Source organism: Varanus komodoensis, unplaced genomic scaffold, assembly GCF_004798865.1.
Source record: "Varanus komodoensis strain SLA01 unplaced genomic scaffold, ASM479886v1 scaffold114, whole genome shotgun sequence".
Lineage (NCBI taxonomy): Eukaryota > Metazoa > Chordata > Lepidosauria > Squamata > Varanidae > Varanus > Varanus komodoensis.
In genome coordinates, this window is record NW_025335328.1 from 314665 (window position 1) to 328845 (window position 14181).

The following is a 14181-nucleotide window of genomic DNA, read 5'->3' on the forward strand; positions in this document are numbered from 1 at the left end:
CTGCCGCCTCCTGTTTGCGGCCGTTCAACAGGTGCAGCTGCAGCCAGCACGTGAGAGCTCGCTGAGCGGCCCCCCGCCCTTCCGCAGCGCTTAACGCTTTGGCTGCTGGAATTGGCCTTTGTCCCGGGAACCGTCCCGGCGAGGTGAGCTGGGTGGACGGGCCAGGGTTTGAACACTTCCTCCTGGCGCCTCTCCCTCAAGGAGGGCGGGAGGCGGCTTGCTGTGACCAGGATTCCCGGGTCTGAGCAACTCGCACGTGATGCAGCCCGTCTGGCCCAGGCGTGGTGCGGAGAGGGGAGAGGCAGCGTCCGGGCTGCCCCGCTCGCAGAGCAGCCGGCCAACCGACTTTCCGCCGTGCTTCCCTTGGAGCTGCGAAGGCCTTGCCAGAGGCCCTGCGCTGGAGGGGCGGCTGCGGTCCTCCCCCCGCAGCTCCCGCCTCACCTGGGAGGGAGGCATGGCGCCCGCGGCCAAGGCCCCTTGGCGACTGGGGCCGGAGCCCTGCCAGGCCTTGCCCGGGCCAGCAGGCACGTGAGCTGATCTGGCCCGCGCCAGAGGCGTCCTTCCCACTGTGGGCCAAGGGCAGCCGCCGAGCCTCCCCACACTCTGTTTTGGCTCCCGCGGGGACTGCTGGCCGAGCCCAGCTTGATGTGGCAAAGAGCCAGGCCCTGGTGACCAGGCTGTGCAGGGTCATTCCGGGGGCATGAAGTCAGTGCAAAGGGGAGAGTGGCCACCCTCCTGGGGGACCCCGCTTAGCTGAGAGGCTCTCCACAAGGCCCCCGGCAGCCCACGCCTGGGCTGCCGGGCCTCCCTCCATGGATGTCCTTGGGCAAGGCCGGGGTGCAGGACGGGAGCAGCCTGGGACCCTGCAGGTGCCCTTCCTCAGGGCACGCGGGCCTCTTCTCGCTGCACGAGGCATGCCTGGCGAGCCCCGCCAGCCCGTCCTAATCCTGGCAGGTGTGTGCCGGACATTCCCAGGGCCAGGAGTGACGGCATGGTCGGCTGAGCAACTCAATCCCCACGTTCAGGGTGAGCCAATTTCTGTGTGGTGCCCCGTTTGGTCTGCAGCCCGGGCTCCTTCCTCCGCATCGGCAGGCGGCAGAGCGCAGCCTCGGGCCGCCTCAGGCTGGGAGCTTCCCCTGCGTCTGCCCGCCTCGCCTCGCCAGGCTCTGCTCTGGCTCCCTGCCACGCAGCCGATGTGAGAGGGCCCCCTCGGAGGGCCCGGGGCCCCGTGCGGCCTCGTTCCTTTGCGAGCGCCATGCTGGCGTCGCTTGCTTCCTGGAGAGCTGGCGTGAAGGGCAGACACGAACCCCCCCCAAAGCGGAGTGCGCCCCACTGCTGGCAGGCTGGGAGGGAGCACCTCCCCCCACCCCGTCCCACCCGGGGCTGTTTGGGCCCCAGGCCTGCACTGTGTGTGCCTCGTCGGCCTGCTTAAGCCTGGCCACTCCAAAGAGTGCCCGTAGCTGGCAGGGTGTTGTGGCACGCGAGCAGAGAGACGACGACCACGGCCGGCTGCCGGCGCTCCGGCTCCAGGATGCACGTGGCTGGCCTGTCAGTGGCTGAGCCACTCGGCCCGGCAGGAAGTGGGGACGGCGCTCCAGTTGCAATCCTGCCTTGGGGGCTTCCGGAGGGGCAGCCTCGCCTGCCTCTTGCTGCCCAGCCAGCCTTTGCCCTGGGGGCCTGCATGGCCCCTCGCCCCTCGTGGGGCTCCCAGCATTGGGGGGGGGGCGCAGAGCCTACTGGCCTCCCGTTGCCCCAGGCAGCCCAGCAAACACCTCCGGGGTGGGGAGGCTGCCCTGAGCCATTGGGCCTGCGCTGTCAGGGTGGGCAGGCGGTTCCTGTGACAGCAACCCCCCCCCCAAGAGTGCTCCTGCCTCTGGCTCTGTGGTCCTCGTCCCCCCACGGGCCTCCCCTTCTGCTCTGGGCGAGGCCGGCGAGACTCTTGTCCAGCAGAGCAGAAGCATTTTCTGCCTGTACGGCGCCTCCCAGCAGTGCCTTCTGCTCCTGCACAGGAGCACTCTTGAGCTGCCCCTTCGCTTCCCGGCGCGGTGGGCCCAGCCAGAGCGCCACCATCCCTTCTCGATCCTGCCAGTGGCTGGGCGGTCCTGAGATCGGGGCAGGGCGGGTGTGTGGGCAGCCAAGAACACTTGCCCGGCAAGTGAGGTGGGCCTGCGTGCCGGCTAGCCAGGCCGGTCACCGCAGAAGCCCGCCCAGCGGCTGCGGCCATGTGGGCCGGCCGGGGCAGGCTCCGCACCGCCTCCTTCCTGCCAGAGTCGTAGCATCACAGCAGCGTCGAGTGGGACGGGGCCACGAAGGCCCTCGCGTCCACCCCCAGTTGTTGCAGGACAGCATTGCAAGGGGGCCTGCAAGCCCCTCCTTTCCGAAGGACTGTTTGGGTGGCCCCAACTCCCTCTGGGGAGACCACAGGGCGGGCAGTCAGGTGGACAGCGAGGGGGAGAGGGCAGGTGGGCCGGGCAACTCCCTGCCGGCCTGTTACCTGGGAGCAAAAGTGGGCAGGGAGTGCCAGGGAGGGGCCTCCACCCCACAGCCCTGCAGTGCGGCCTTCCTCTGGGACGGAGTCGGTGTCCATCTGGCCTGCAAGCCGGCAAGTCGGTGCTGTTGAATGGCCTGCGACTGCTGGCCATGGGGGCTGCCAGTTGCCGGGGAGGGGCGGCTGCAGACGTCCCCTGCCGGTGGGGCTGCCCGCAGGCTGGGCACGGGGGCAGAGGGCTGGAGCAGCACTGCAGCCCCTGCTGGGGCGGCCTTCCTCCCCTGCTGCCCCCGCGAACGTGGCTTAGGACACAGGGCGAGGGCGAGCGGGCTGGGATGGCTCTGGCCCGGGCTCGCTCGTGCCTGCCATAACCCCTAGGAGACACGGCCTGCGCGCCCGAAGCATGCAGCCCCGAGCGGCACCGCCCGCCTGCTCTTGTGCTCGGGCCGGCTCGGCGGGACCGAGGCGCCACACGCCGCGTGGTGCTGCTGTGCTTGGCTGCACGGCCGGCACTCTTGGCCGGCCCCGCTCGCTCGGCCCCTCCAGCCGGGGAGGGCTGCCCTGCGTGCCCAGCCGGCCTGTCCAGGTCCACCCCGCGGGTCGCTGGGCGGGCCTCTGCGTGGAGGGGCAAGGGGCCCCGGGGCTGGAGGAGAACAGCCGCTCGCTGACCCCCAGCTGACTTGGCGGCTTGCCAGCACTTGCTGGGTCAGGACGGCCCTCCCCGCCGGCTCCCAGCCCTTGAGACGCCGAGATTAGCGGCGGCTGGCGAAGGTCGCCTGTCTCCCCGCCGGGCCGGGGGGCGCCTCACCTCCCCGCCTGCTCATCTCCCGCTTGCCTTCCAGGTTCCCTCCTCCCGGCCGTGGCAGCCTCAGCCGGCCTCCGGATGGGCGGCCCTTGAGCGGCACCCGGGCAGTGCGCGGGCAACCGCCGGCCCAAGCAGACCGCCACCAGGGCCGTCCAGGGGCTTCCCTCGCGAGGACCAAGAGCCGGTGACGCGCACGCGGCTTCCCCGACGGCCGTCCTTTGCCGGCAGCGGCTGTGCCCGCCCCTGCGCCTGCACCATGCCGGCAGCGAAGTTCGGTGCGGCGGATTATGCCATTTTCGTGCTGCTGCTGGTGTTCTCGGCGGGCATCGGCCTGTACTACGCCCTGAGCGGGGGGAAGCAGCACACGACCCAGGAGTTCCTGCTGGCCGACCGCAGCATGACCTTCCTGCCCGTGGCGCTCTCGCTGCTCGCCACCTTCCAGTCGGCTGTGGCCCTCCTGGGCGTCCCCTCCGAGATCTACCGCTTTGGGACCGAGTACTGGTTCCTCGGCTGCTCCTACTTCCTCGGGCTCCTGATCCCGGCTCACGTCTTCATCCCGATCTTCTACCGCCTGCGCCTGACCAGCGCCTATGAGGTGAGGGCCGGGTGTGGGCTGGGCGCGGGTGGGACGGGGTGCCGGAGCCAGCCGGGGAGGCGCCGCGCCCACTCTCCCGGGGCTCCGTGGGCCCCGCACCCCTCACCTTGGTGCAGCTACGGAAGGGCAGAAGGAGCAGCTGAACCGATGGGGGGAGTGCGGCAGCCGCCCATGGGGACACGTGTGGGGACTTTTCCTAGCCTCACCCTCCTCAAGAGCAGCACCCGGGAGGCGGGGGGAACAAGGGCTGGCTCTGCACGCCACGGTCCCAGCCTGGGCCCTCGCGCACCTGCGGGGGGTGGGGGGTGCCGTGCCGGGAGGCCGCGCCCCGTCTGCGCCGCAAATGCCCCGTTCCGTCTGGGAATCCACCTTCCCGCCTTTCTGTGCCGCCTTTTCCGAGCTTTCGACCTGCTCTCGCAGGAGCAGGGATTCCTCCCCTCCGTCCTTTGGCTCCTTGGAATCGAGTCGCCGGGGAGCAGCAGGTGCAGGATAGCCTGCCTCTTGGCGGGGTGACGAATCCAGGGAGCCCGAAACACACCCGGAGCGCACACTGCCTCTTCCGCACTCCTGCCACACAGTGTGGCTGGCGCAGGGGCCCGGCTGGGCAGGCCGCACGAGCCTGGGCTGCTGCTTCCCGGGAAGGGGGGGGGGGACTGGAGAAAAAAGGGTGAGCAAAAGGCCGCTCCCCAAAAGTCATTGGCAGCCCCCCACCCGACGCTCTGGGTCGGGTGGGGTGTCGGAGGGAGGGAATCTTCCTCCCACTCAGCAGCTTGTCCAGCCCTTTGCGTGGAGCCTTTTCGGGGTCTGGCTACGTGCTCCCCCCGTGGGAGACCGCTGGTGGGGCTGCTGAGGGGCGGGGGAACTTCAGCTGCGTTTGCACGCGGGGGGGGGGGGCGCACTTTGCTCCCAGTTCTGCCTGCAGCCGGGGAAGGACGTGGGGGAGTGGGTCCTGCCAGGCGTGGGACACTGCGCCGCGGCGAGGGGGCCCGGGAGCCCCAAGCGGCCGCAGAGCGGCTGCTTGCCCCCGCCCCTGCCGTGCCCCCTTCCGGGGCTCTGGGTCCCCCAGCGGTGTGGGCGCTCGCCTGCCTGGGCCCCGCACAGCCGCTGCGCTCGCCCTGGGTGCGGCTCCTCCCCGGCCCCCCTTGGCTGCCCTTCTTGGGGCCCCCCTGCCCGCCCCCAGGAGCGCCTCTCTCTCCCGGCAGTACCTGGAGCTGCGCTTCAACAAGGCCGTGAGGATCTGTGGGACGGCGACCTTCATCTTCCAGATGGTGAGTCGGGGAGGCCGCCCCGTCGTGTGGGGGGAGCCCTCGTGCTGATCACCCCCGCCTGGACGGGCTGCAGCTCCCGGCTGCCTCGCTTCTGCACCTCCATGGATTCCTGCCGGATCGGCCCCTGGGGCTCTCCGGCCCTTTCCAGTGGAGACCCTCCCCGGGAGCCCATGTGTGGGGAGAAGAGCCACGGCACCACCCCACAGCCCCTGCCCCCAGCTGCCGTAACCTCCGGCCTGGTCCTCTGCCGGGGAGCTCATCTCACCCGCCCCCCCAGTGGGAACGCTCCCCACCATTCAGGCGCTGTGTGTGCGCCGAGGCCATGCGCTCCCATCCTGGTCTCCTGCGGGAGGCAAAGCCCCGGAGGGGGGTGCGTGAGGCCGGCCACTGAGACCGGCCCCCATCCCTGGGGGACCCCTTGCCGGGGGGGGCGGGGGGGCAGCCAGAGCATGGCAGGAGAGCTGTGTGGCGGCAGCCACAGGTGCGCCCCCTCACTCCGCCCCTTGTCGCAGGTGGTGTACATGGGGGTGGTCCTCTACGCCCCAGCGCTGGCGCTCAACGCAGGTGAGTCCCAGGGGCCGGGCGCCAGGGAGGGCTCCCTCTCGGCCGGGGGCAGGCTGGCCCGCAGGCGCTCCCCTCCCGACCTGCGTGCTGCGCTGTGCGGCCCCCGGCGCTCCCCAGCCTGCTGGGGGGGCGCACAGCCAAGCGCCTCCCCGAGCGATGCCTCTCGGTTGCAGTGACCAACTTCGACCTGTGGGCCTCCGTGCTGACCATCGGGCTTGTCTGCACGCTGTACACCTCCCTGGTAAGCACAGGCCCGTGCCGCTCCCCCCGGGCGCCCTGCCGCGGCGTCCCCCGCCTGTGCCCCCGCCTCGTCTGGCTAACGGCCTGTCCCCATCCCCCCTCCCCTCCGCAGGGCGGCCTCAAAGCCGTGATCTGGACAGACGTGTTCCAGACGTTCGTCATGTTCGCGGGGCAGGTGGCCGTGATCGTCGTGGGCACCGTGAAGGTGGGCGGCATGGGGCGCGTCTGGCAGCTGGCTGCCGAGCAGGGCAAGGTCTCGGGCATCGAGTAAGTGTCTCCCTCCCCCCCCCCGCGTGCGCCGACCGGGGTGAGCGCCTCGGAGGGCCACTCACCCACCCCTGTCCTCCGCAGCCTGAACCCGGACCCCTTCGAGCGGCACACCTTCTGGACGCTGGCCTTCGGCGGGGTCTTCATGATGCTCGCGCTGTACGGAGTGAACCAGGCCCAGGTGCAGCGGTACCTGAGCTCCCGCTCGGAGCGGCAGGCGGTGCTGTGAGTACTCTGGTGGCCGGGGGGCCCTGCACGGCAGGGTGCGGGGGGGGCGCGGAGGGCCCTGCACGGAAGGGTGCGGGGGGCCGGGGCCTGCCTGCCTGCCTGACGCTGCCCCCCCCCACAGCTCCTGCTACGCCGTCTTCCCCTGCCAGCAAGTCGTGCTGTGCCTCGGCTGCCTCACCGGCCTGGTCATGTTCGCCTACCACCAGCAGCACCCGCTGGCCCCCGAGCAGAGCGGCGCCTCACCAGACCAGGTGGGTGGGCCGGGGCTGCCTCCCCACCTCTTCCCGGGACTGCGGCCTGCCCCTCGCCACGCTCCGCCCCCCGGGCCTCTTCCCGGCCACTCGCCGCCTTTCCCCGAACCGAGCGGCAGGCGGGTGGGCCTTCCTTGCCAGGCGCGCTGAGCTGCGGCAGGGAAGGGAAAGGGCTCCAGTGCCAGCACGGCCGCCAACCGCCGCCCCGGATGCTCCCCGGTCCGGCCCGGAGGCCCCCGTGGCGCCACTCAGAGGCTCTAAGCGCATGCCTCCCGCTCCCCCCACACCCGCAGCTGGTGCTCTACTTCGTGATGGACGTGCTGCAGGAGGTGCCTGGCCTGCCCGGCCTCTTCGTGGCCTGCCTCTTCAGCGGGTCCCTCAGGTGAGCCTCCTCCATCCCTGGAAGGCGGGTCCAGGCCCCCCCCGCCCCCCCTCATTCTCTCTTGCCGTGTGCAGCACCATCTCCTCGGCCTTCAACTCGCTGGCCACGGTGACCATGGAGGACCTGATCCGCCCCCACGTGGCCAACATCCCTGAGAGGCGCGCCACGCTCTACTCCAAGCTGCTGGGTGAGTGGCACTGTTGCGGGGGGGGAGCGACTGCTTCTTGGCACACCTGAGTGACCCAGGAGGCCCTGCCCCACCGCGCAGCTCCCCGGCCCCCACCTTGACCCCTGGCCGCTTCTCCCCCCAGCTGTGGGCTACGGACTGCTCTGCCTGGGAATGGCGTATCTCTCCTCCATGATGGGCCCAGTGCTGCAGGTAAGGGGTGCCACGTGGCCACGCCTCTTTGTGCACGTGTGGAAGCCCCCACGGCCTCCCTGCACCAGCCCCCATTGCTTAGCCTGAGGGCAGCCCCCCACCCTGCCCTCTCTCTGCCCCCCTGCATCCACAGCAGGCTGTTGAGCATCCCCTCCCTGGCCAGGGCTCACCCCTCAGCAGCTCCCATCCCATCCCGAAGGGGGTTCCGGGGATGCCCATTGTGCCCTGGGGTGGGGGCCTTCGTCCCCAGCACTTCTGGCCCCTTTCTCGCCCTCCTTGCGCCCGCTTGGCTGGGCGCTCGCTGCTGCCGGCTTTTCCCCGCTGGGGGCGGACCCTCCCGGGGCTGCCTGCCCAAACCGCTGGGTAATTCAGCAACGCGCTTCTGGCTTGTGAAGAAGGTGGCGTGATCGCGATTCACCGGGCACCGGAGCCTGGTTTCACGCGCAAGTGGCCCGCGGTGTGTTCGCCTCGGGAGAGGCCCTCCCGGGCAGGCGGAATTCCTTGTCCGCCCGGCCTGCCCTCGGGAAGAGCCCCGCGGAGCCGAGGGGGACTTTGCCCTCTGGGCTGCGGCACCTCGGCTCGGCGATCGGCTCGCGGGGGAACTGCAGGGCGGCAGCGTTCCGGGTGTCTTTCTGCAAAGCCGGCGGCTGATGGCAGGAATGGGACCGGGGGGCTGCGAGGCCCGGGGGGGAACGGGGCACCCGCTCGCTCGTGGCCCGGGGCTGAGGAGGCCCTGCCGCAAGGCCTTCCCTGGGACTGGGAGGAGCCCCTGGTGCCTGCCCTCCCGCCCCGTCCCTCCAGCACGAAGGTCACGCCCGTCTCTCCCCAGGCCGCCATGAGCATCTTCGGCATGGTGGGGGGGCCCCTCCTCGGCCTCTTCTGCCTGGGCATGTTCTTCCCGTGGGCCAACGCCGTGGTGAGTGCTGCTGCCGGGGGCTCTGGCCTGCCCCCTTCTGGGCTGCCTCTGGGGCTGAGGCATGGCCGGCATGTGGGGCGCGAGGGCAGGGGCCACGTCCCTCCCTCCCTGCGAGGGCAGCCACGCTGGGGCATCGCTGTGCGGGGCGGGGGCGCAGGAGTGGGCAGGCGTGCCCTTGGGGGGGCGCATCCCTCCACTCCTCAACTGGCCCCTCACTCGCCCTCCCCCTCCTCAGGGCGCTGTCGCGGGGTTGGCGGCCGGGCTAGTGATGGCCTTCTGGGTGGGGATCGGGAGCCTGGTGGCCGGTGCGCAGGCCGCCCCCCCCCAGGGCCAGCAGCCCTCCTCCTGGCGGAAACGTGACTGCCGTCGTCATGACCACGCTGATGGCCTCCACAGCAGCTCCGGAGAGGTAAAACCCGGTGCGGCCCCGATCCCTGCCGTGTGTGGGCCCCGCGGATAGGCGGGGCGCAGGTGGCCCAGAGGGAGGTGGCCTGTCCACACCTGTCCCATCATGTCCCCGGCAAGGCGCCCGGGTTGCAGGGCCCTGCGCCGATCCCCGCCCAGCCGGGCGAGGGAAGCTGTGCCCGGATGGGGCAGGCAGATGTGGGTCCGGCCCCGAGGCCACACCCTGCCTTCCTGTCCCTCCAGAGGGTCCCCTCCACTCTGCCCCAAGGCTGCACGGCCCCTCCAGGCGCCACCTCCAGGCACAGCCTGGGCGCTCAACCGCCATGCGGCCAGCGGGCGCCCGGCACGCGGCAGGGGAGCCGGGAAGGCCCCGCGGACCTGGAGCAGCTTCCTCTGCCTGCCAGCCAGAGCCTTCCTCTCTGCAGCAGCCCGGCAGCCCCAGCCCCGAGCACGTGCCCTTTCCCCGCAGCCAGAGGCTCCCCCGCAGTGCGTGCCACACGCTCCGGGTGCCCCCTCTGCCCTGCCCTGCCCTGCCCTGCCCTGCGCTGCCTGGCGCGGTGGTCGGGTGTGGAGCTGGGCTCGGCTCTCTCTGCTCTGCGCTGGAGCGTGGGACTCCCTGCCGGGGGGGAGGGGAGGGGAACGTGAGGCCCTCTGGGGCGGCTGGGAGGCCGGGGCCCGTGGCCGCGATCCGCCCGTGCGCTGAGGCCTCTCCTCTCACTCCCGCCAGGCTTGTGGGGCTGCGCAAATTCTACAGCCTCTCGTACCTGTGGTACAGCGCCCACAATTCAGCCACCGTCATCGTGGTGGGTCTGCTGGTCAGCTTCCTCACCGGTACGTGGGGGCCTGGGGGGGTGCCAAGCCGCACACACATCCTGGCACTTGGGGGGCACTGAGGGGCCGCTGCCACCACCCTTTGTCCCTAGCCAGGTGCTGATGCTTCATGGGAAGGCGGGAGGTCCGCGTGCCGAGGGGGGCTGGGAGGGGGCAGCCCACGGCCCGGAGGCAGCTCGGGAAGCAGCATCACCCGGGCCCTGCCGGGAGCGCCTCGGGTCCCCGTGGGGGGGTGCGGTGGGGGCTCGCCTGGGGTTTGCAGCAGGGCTCCCCCATGACCCCCCTTCTCTCTGGTGCAGGTCCCTCACGGGGGAAGGACGTGAACCCTCGCACCATCTACCCGGTGCTGCCCCGCCTCCTCTGCTGCTTGCCGGCCCGGTACCAGGCCTGCCTGCGCTGCGGCGTCCCCGACCCGGCCAAGGTGAGCGCCAGCTGAGGTCTGCGGGCAGCCCCTTCCTTCTCGGCAGCCCCCCCGCTACACCCGAGTGGCCGGAAGTGGGGCGCTGCGGTAGGGGCTGGCCTGCCGGGAATCCTGCGGAAGGGGGGCTTTGGGTAGGGGGCTTGAGCAGGCAGGAGGGGCACTGGGGGGGCGTGCTATGTTGCAGCCGGGGAGGGAGTGGCCGGGGGAAGAGGAGCATGCCGGAGAAGTGGGGCCGGTCGGAGGTTGACCCACATTCCGTCTCTTCAGGATGGAAGCAGCTCGGCAGCTGCAGCAGTCGAGAAGACCAGGAACGGGCTGCCGAACGGGCTGCCGGAGGGCCTGCCCCCCGGGGGCAGCCCTGAAGCAACGGAGCTGGGCGAGGGGTTTGTCCAGACCGAGGAGTGCCCTGCCTACGTCCTGCGGGAGACGGCCCTCTGAGCTGGCGAGCTGCCCACGGGGCCTCCGCTCAGCCAGGAGGGGCATGCCCGGGACCCCCCTAGGCTTGCCCAGGGGCCCGGCTGGGCGTCCCCGCTGCCGCCCTGGTGAGCGCCCCCCGAGTTCAGGGCCACCCCTCCACTTGGACGGTGAAAGTGCCACGCTCCATGGAAGGATGGGCGGCGGGCACAGCCCTCGGCCAGGAGCACAAGAGCCCGTGCAGGCGTCTCCGGGGCCCGGCCTTCCTCCTGCCACACACTTCGCCCAGGGCTCTCATCCCCCGCCCACGCAGCCAGGCCTGGGTGGGCCGTGACCGTGCGGTGAGGTCGCCCAGCCGCCGTGACCACAAGGCATTCTGCCCCCCAGCGGGCGACAGGCAGGGGCCCGGCAGGAAGCACCAAGGAGCACCGGGCCCCCACTGCCAAGGCCCTGCCATGGGCACAGACATTCCCGCACGGCGGAGGCTGCTGTTCCCCAAGAGGTAGCCCCCCACTCCCCAAGAGCTGCCTCCCGGCCCTTTTTTGGGGCCAAAGGGGGCAGGGCCCCCCCCCCCCCCGGTTTGGCACTTTGCGTTTCTTGTCTGCGATAGGTTTTTGTCTCCCTGGTCCATGTTGTCTTTCTGATGCCCAGCCGTGGTTTAGGCGGCTGGTAGTAAAGAAGAGAAACCGCTCCTGGTTGGTGCCTGTTGTAATGGGGGGAGGCCTGCGGGGGTTCCGGTCCCGGCCGTGCCCTGCAGTCGGGCAGCGTTGCTTTCCCCTCCCCCCCAGCCAGGCCTCCCCCCTCGTGGACTCTGTGAGGACCATGATAGGGAAGCACGGGCTCCCAGCGCAAGGAGGCCACGTGGGAGGAAGTGCAGCCGGGACCTGCCTCCTGGGCTCCCCCGGCACGTCCCCCCGTGAACCGCTGGCGTGTCCGTGGGCTCTGTGTCCACGGGAAGCGGGTGGGGAAGCGGCACGCCGGTGACATGCTCCCGGAGGGCCCGGTGGGGCTGCAGCCTCCACCGAACCAGGTCCCCCCCCCCCGTGGAATCCCCCTGTGCATGGGGAAGAGTGTGCGTGTTGTGGGGGGCCTGTGTGCCCCGAATGCCTCGGTCGCTTCGCGAGAAGCTGGCTGCAGCACTCGGAGGCACCCGGGAGTCCTGCACCGCAAGCCCCCAGGCATGCCTCGGCGCGCCCCCATGCGCTCCTGCCCGGCCAGCCCCTTCACAGCGCCAGGCCAGGCGTGCCGGGCGAGGGCAGGCAGAACAGACCGGGCCGGCAGCAAGCTCCAGGAGCGGCTCCCACGGCACGCGCCCGCCTGCCCTTTGCCCAGGGAGCCGCAGCCCTGGGAGGGGCACCAAACACACCTCCAGGGCGAGCCTGAGCGGAGGCGCCCCAGTGGGAAAGGGGGCCGAGTGTGGCTGCCGTTGGCCAGGACACCGGGGTGGGCGCTGGACTGGGGCCGCTGTCTCCCAGGGAGCACAGGAAGGGCCCGAGGCAGGCGGGAGAGGAGGTGCCAGGCGGAGCGTTTGGCCCACACAACAGACCACAGTGCTAAAAAGCACGGCTCGTCGTGCTGCCTGGGCTCGGTCGGCCCACCTGCACAAGCAGAGGGCGGAGCTGGGGCGGGGGGGGGGCAAGGCTGGAGCTGCAGGGGGCTGGCAGCCGGCACAAAAAGGCCCACGCTGCCGTCCGTTCCCTCGAGGACCTTCTGCCGTGGGGCTGCGGGCGCTCGCCAGCGCCCGGACCATGCCCAGGGGAGGGCACAGCGGAGCCGGGCACAGCTGGGCCTGGTGTCGGGAAGGGTTCTCCCCCTCGTGATGCCAGAGCCCAAAGGGCCTGGGGGAGATCCAGAGCGGATGACACGGCGTGTGCTTGAACTATGCAGCGCTGCCTCGCAGAAGGTGGGGACGGCCACCAACTGGACCAGCTTTGAAGCAGGATTAGAGAAACGCATGCAGGGGAAGGCCGTCAAGGGCTACTAGTCGGGAAGGCTGCCTTGCCCCCACAATCAGGCACGAGAAGTGGCATTGCAGGCTTCTCACAGGCATCTGGTTGGCCAGTGACACAGAAACAGCGCGAGTCAGAAGGGGCCTCCTGGGCTGTCTAGTCTGACCCCGGCTCCAGCCAGCTCTGCTCATGACATTTATTTATTTATTTGACACATTTCTATGCTGCCCCCTTCGCAAAAGCCTCTGGCGGCTTCCAAACAAGCCATGTGCATGTCCAGCCTGTCCTTGAACACCCTCATGATGGGGCCTCAGCCACCTACCATGGAAGCCCATTCCACACCCTCGGGGTCCTGACTGCTCCATCCTGTTGTCTCCTGCCCACTTCCATAGTCTGCTCCTCAGTTGTGGCCACTGCCCCAGTTTTAATATCATCTTCAAATTTGATCAGCAGACTGGTCGCTCCATCCTCCAGGTCATTGATGAACAGATTGAACAGGATCGGCCCCAGGACAGAGCCCTGGGGGACCCCGCTTGTCACTGGCTGCCATCCCAATGATTCCTTGCCCTAATCCACCGGACAGTGCTTTGGTGTATCCCAAAACTCCCCAGTTTCTCCACCAGGATATCATGGGGCACTTTGTCAAAGGCCTTGCTGAAATCAGGTAAACCACATCCACTGCATCCCCTCCATCCAGCCATCTCGAAACCTTGTCATAGAATCCCACAGGGTTTGTCTGGCGGGACCCGTTTTTGTGGAAGCCGTGTTGTGTGGCTGTCAGCCTCCCTTCCCTATCTAGCATCGCTAGATCTCTATTATGAGCCTTTCCATTATTTTTCCTTTACTGGACACAAGGCTAACTGGTCTGTAATTCCCCATGACCCTTCTACCACCCTTTTTGAACACTGGGACCACTGATGCCACCCTCCGTGAGGGGATGCTGGCCAGACACTGCAATGCCTCTTCTGGAGCTAGTCCAAATAGCGGCACTGTGCGCTCCATCAGCTGGATAGAGTAAATCAGTGCTTGGATCTTTCTCTGTGATTTGTGAGGACAGAATTGTAGGTCCTATTAAGGTGAGTTTGTTTAAGGCATTTGTAAGTTGCTCTATAACGGACATTATCTGGGCCCTTCTTCCGTTTCGGCTTTCCACGCGGCCCCCGCGCCCGGCCCTCCCCCTCCTGCCCCGGGTCGGCCCGCCAGGCTCCGGCGATCCGCTCCGAGCGCTGCAGGCGCCCGGCTTCCGCCCGTCCTAAAGATGGCGCCCGCGCAAGCAGGTCCGCCCCTCCGGACGGGCACCCGCGGCCACGTGACCCGAGGCCCGGCGCGTGCGGCTCGCGCTGACGTGGGCTTGCGCCTGCGCGGCGGGGCTTTGGACGGGCGTTCTGCGGGCTCGGCGGGGCCGGCCCTGTCTCCCCCGCCCGCCGCCCAGCCATGGCGCCCCGCCGGCGGCCCCCGGAGCTCTACCGGGCGCCCTTCCCGCTCTACGCCCTGCGGGTGCACCGCGAGGCCGGCCTGGCGCTGGTGGCGGGCGGCGGCGGCGCGGCCAAGACCGGGATCGCCAACGGCCTGGTACGCCCCTCGGCTCGGCTCGGGCGGGCGGCGGGGGCGCGGGCGCGGGGCGCGCGAGGCCGCGGCGGCTGAGCGCGCCCCCTTCCCGCCTAGCACTTCCTGCGGCTGGAGTGGATCGAGGGCCGGCTGTCCGCCGCGCTGCTGCACGCGCACGACACGGAGACGCGCGCCACCATGAGCCTGGCGCTGGCCGGGGACGTCGTCGC

At 70.1% G+C, this 14181-nt stretch overlaps 2 protein-coding genes across 2 annotated transcripts in view; both read left to right on the forward strand.

The window, feature by feature from the left end:
* Window positions 1-81: 81 nt before the first annotated feature.
* SLC5A6 (solute carrier family 5 member 6) lies at window positions 82-11144 on the forward strand. The gene is given in 17 exon segments (XM_044421085.1): window positions 82-143; window positions 3331-3888; window positions 5091-5156; window positions 5669-5720; window positions 5894-5961; window positions 6073-6227; window positions 6312-6452; window positions 6577-6706; window positions 7000-7088; window positions 7163-7275; window positions 7400-7467; window positions 8297-8383; window positions 8619-8734; window positions 8736-8792; window positions 9516-9619; window positions 9919-10040; window positions 10308-11144. Coding segments are annotated over 16 exon segments (1878 nt in total). The 5' UTR covers window positions 82-143; window positions 3331-3549; the 3' UTR covers window positions 10479-11144.
* Window positions 11145-13834: 2690 nt separating this feature from the next.
* PREB (prolactin regulatory element binding) overlaps window positions 13835-14181 on the forward strand; it is a 3057-nt gene continuing 2710 nt past the window's right edge. Inside the window, exons 1-2 of the mRNA XM_044421095.1 lie at window positions 13835-13975; window positions 14069-14181. The exon at window positions 14069-14181 is cut by the window's right edge and continues 298 nt beyond it. Of these exons, the coding sequence (XP_044277030.1) occupies window positions 13838-13975; window positions 14069-14181 (251 nt within the window). The 5' untranslated portion in view covers window positions 13835-13837. The remainder of the gene's footprint in view (window positions 13976-14068) is intronic.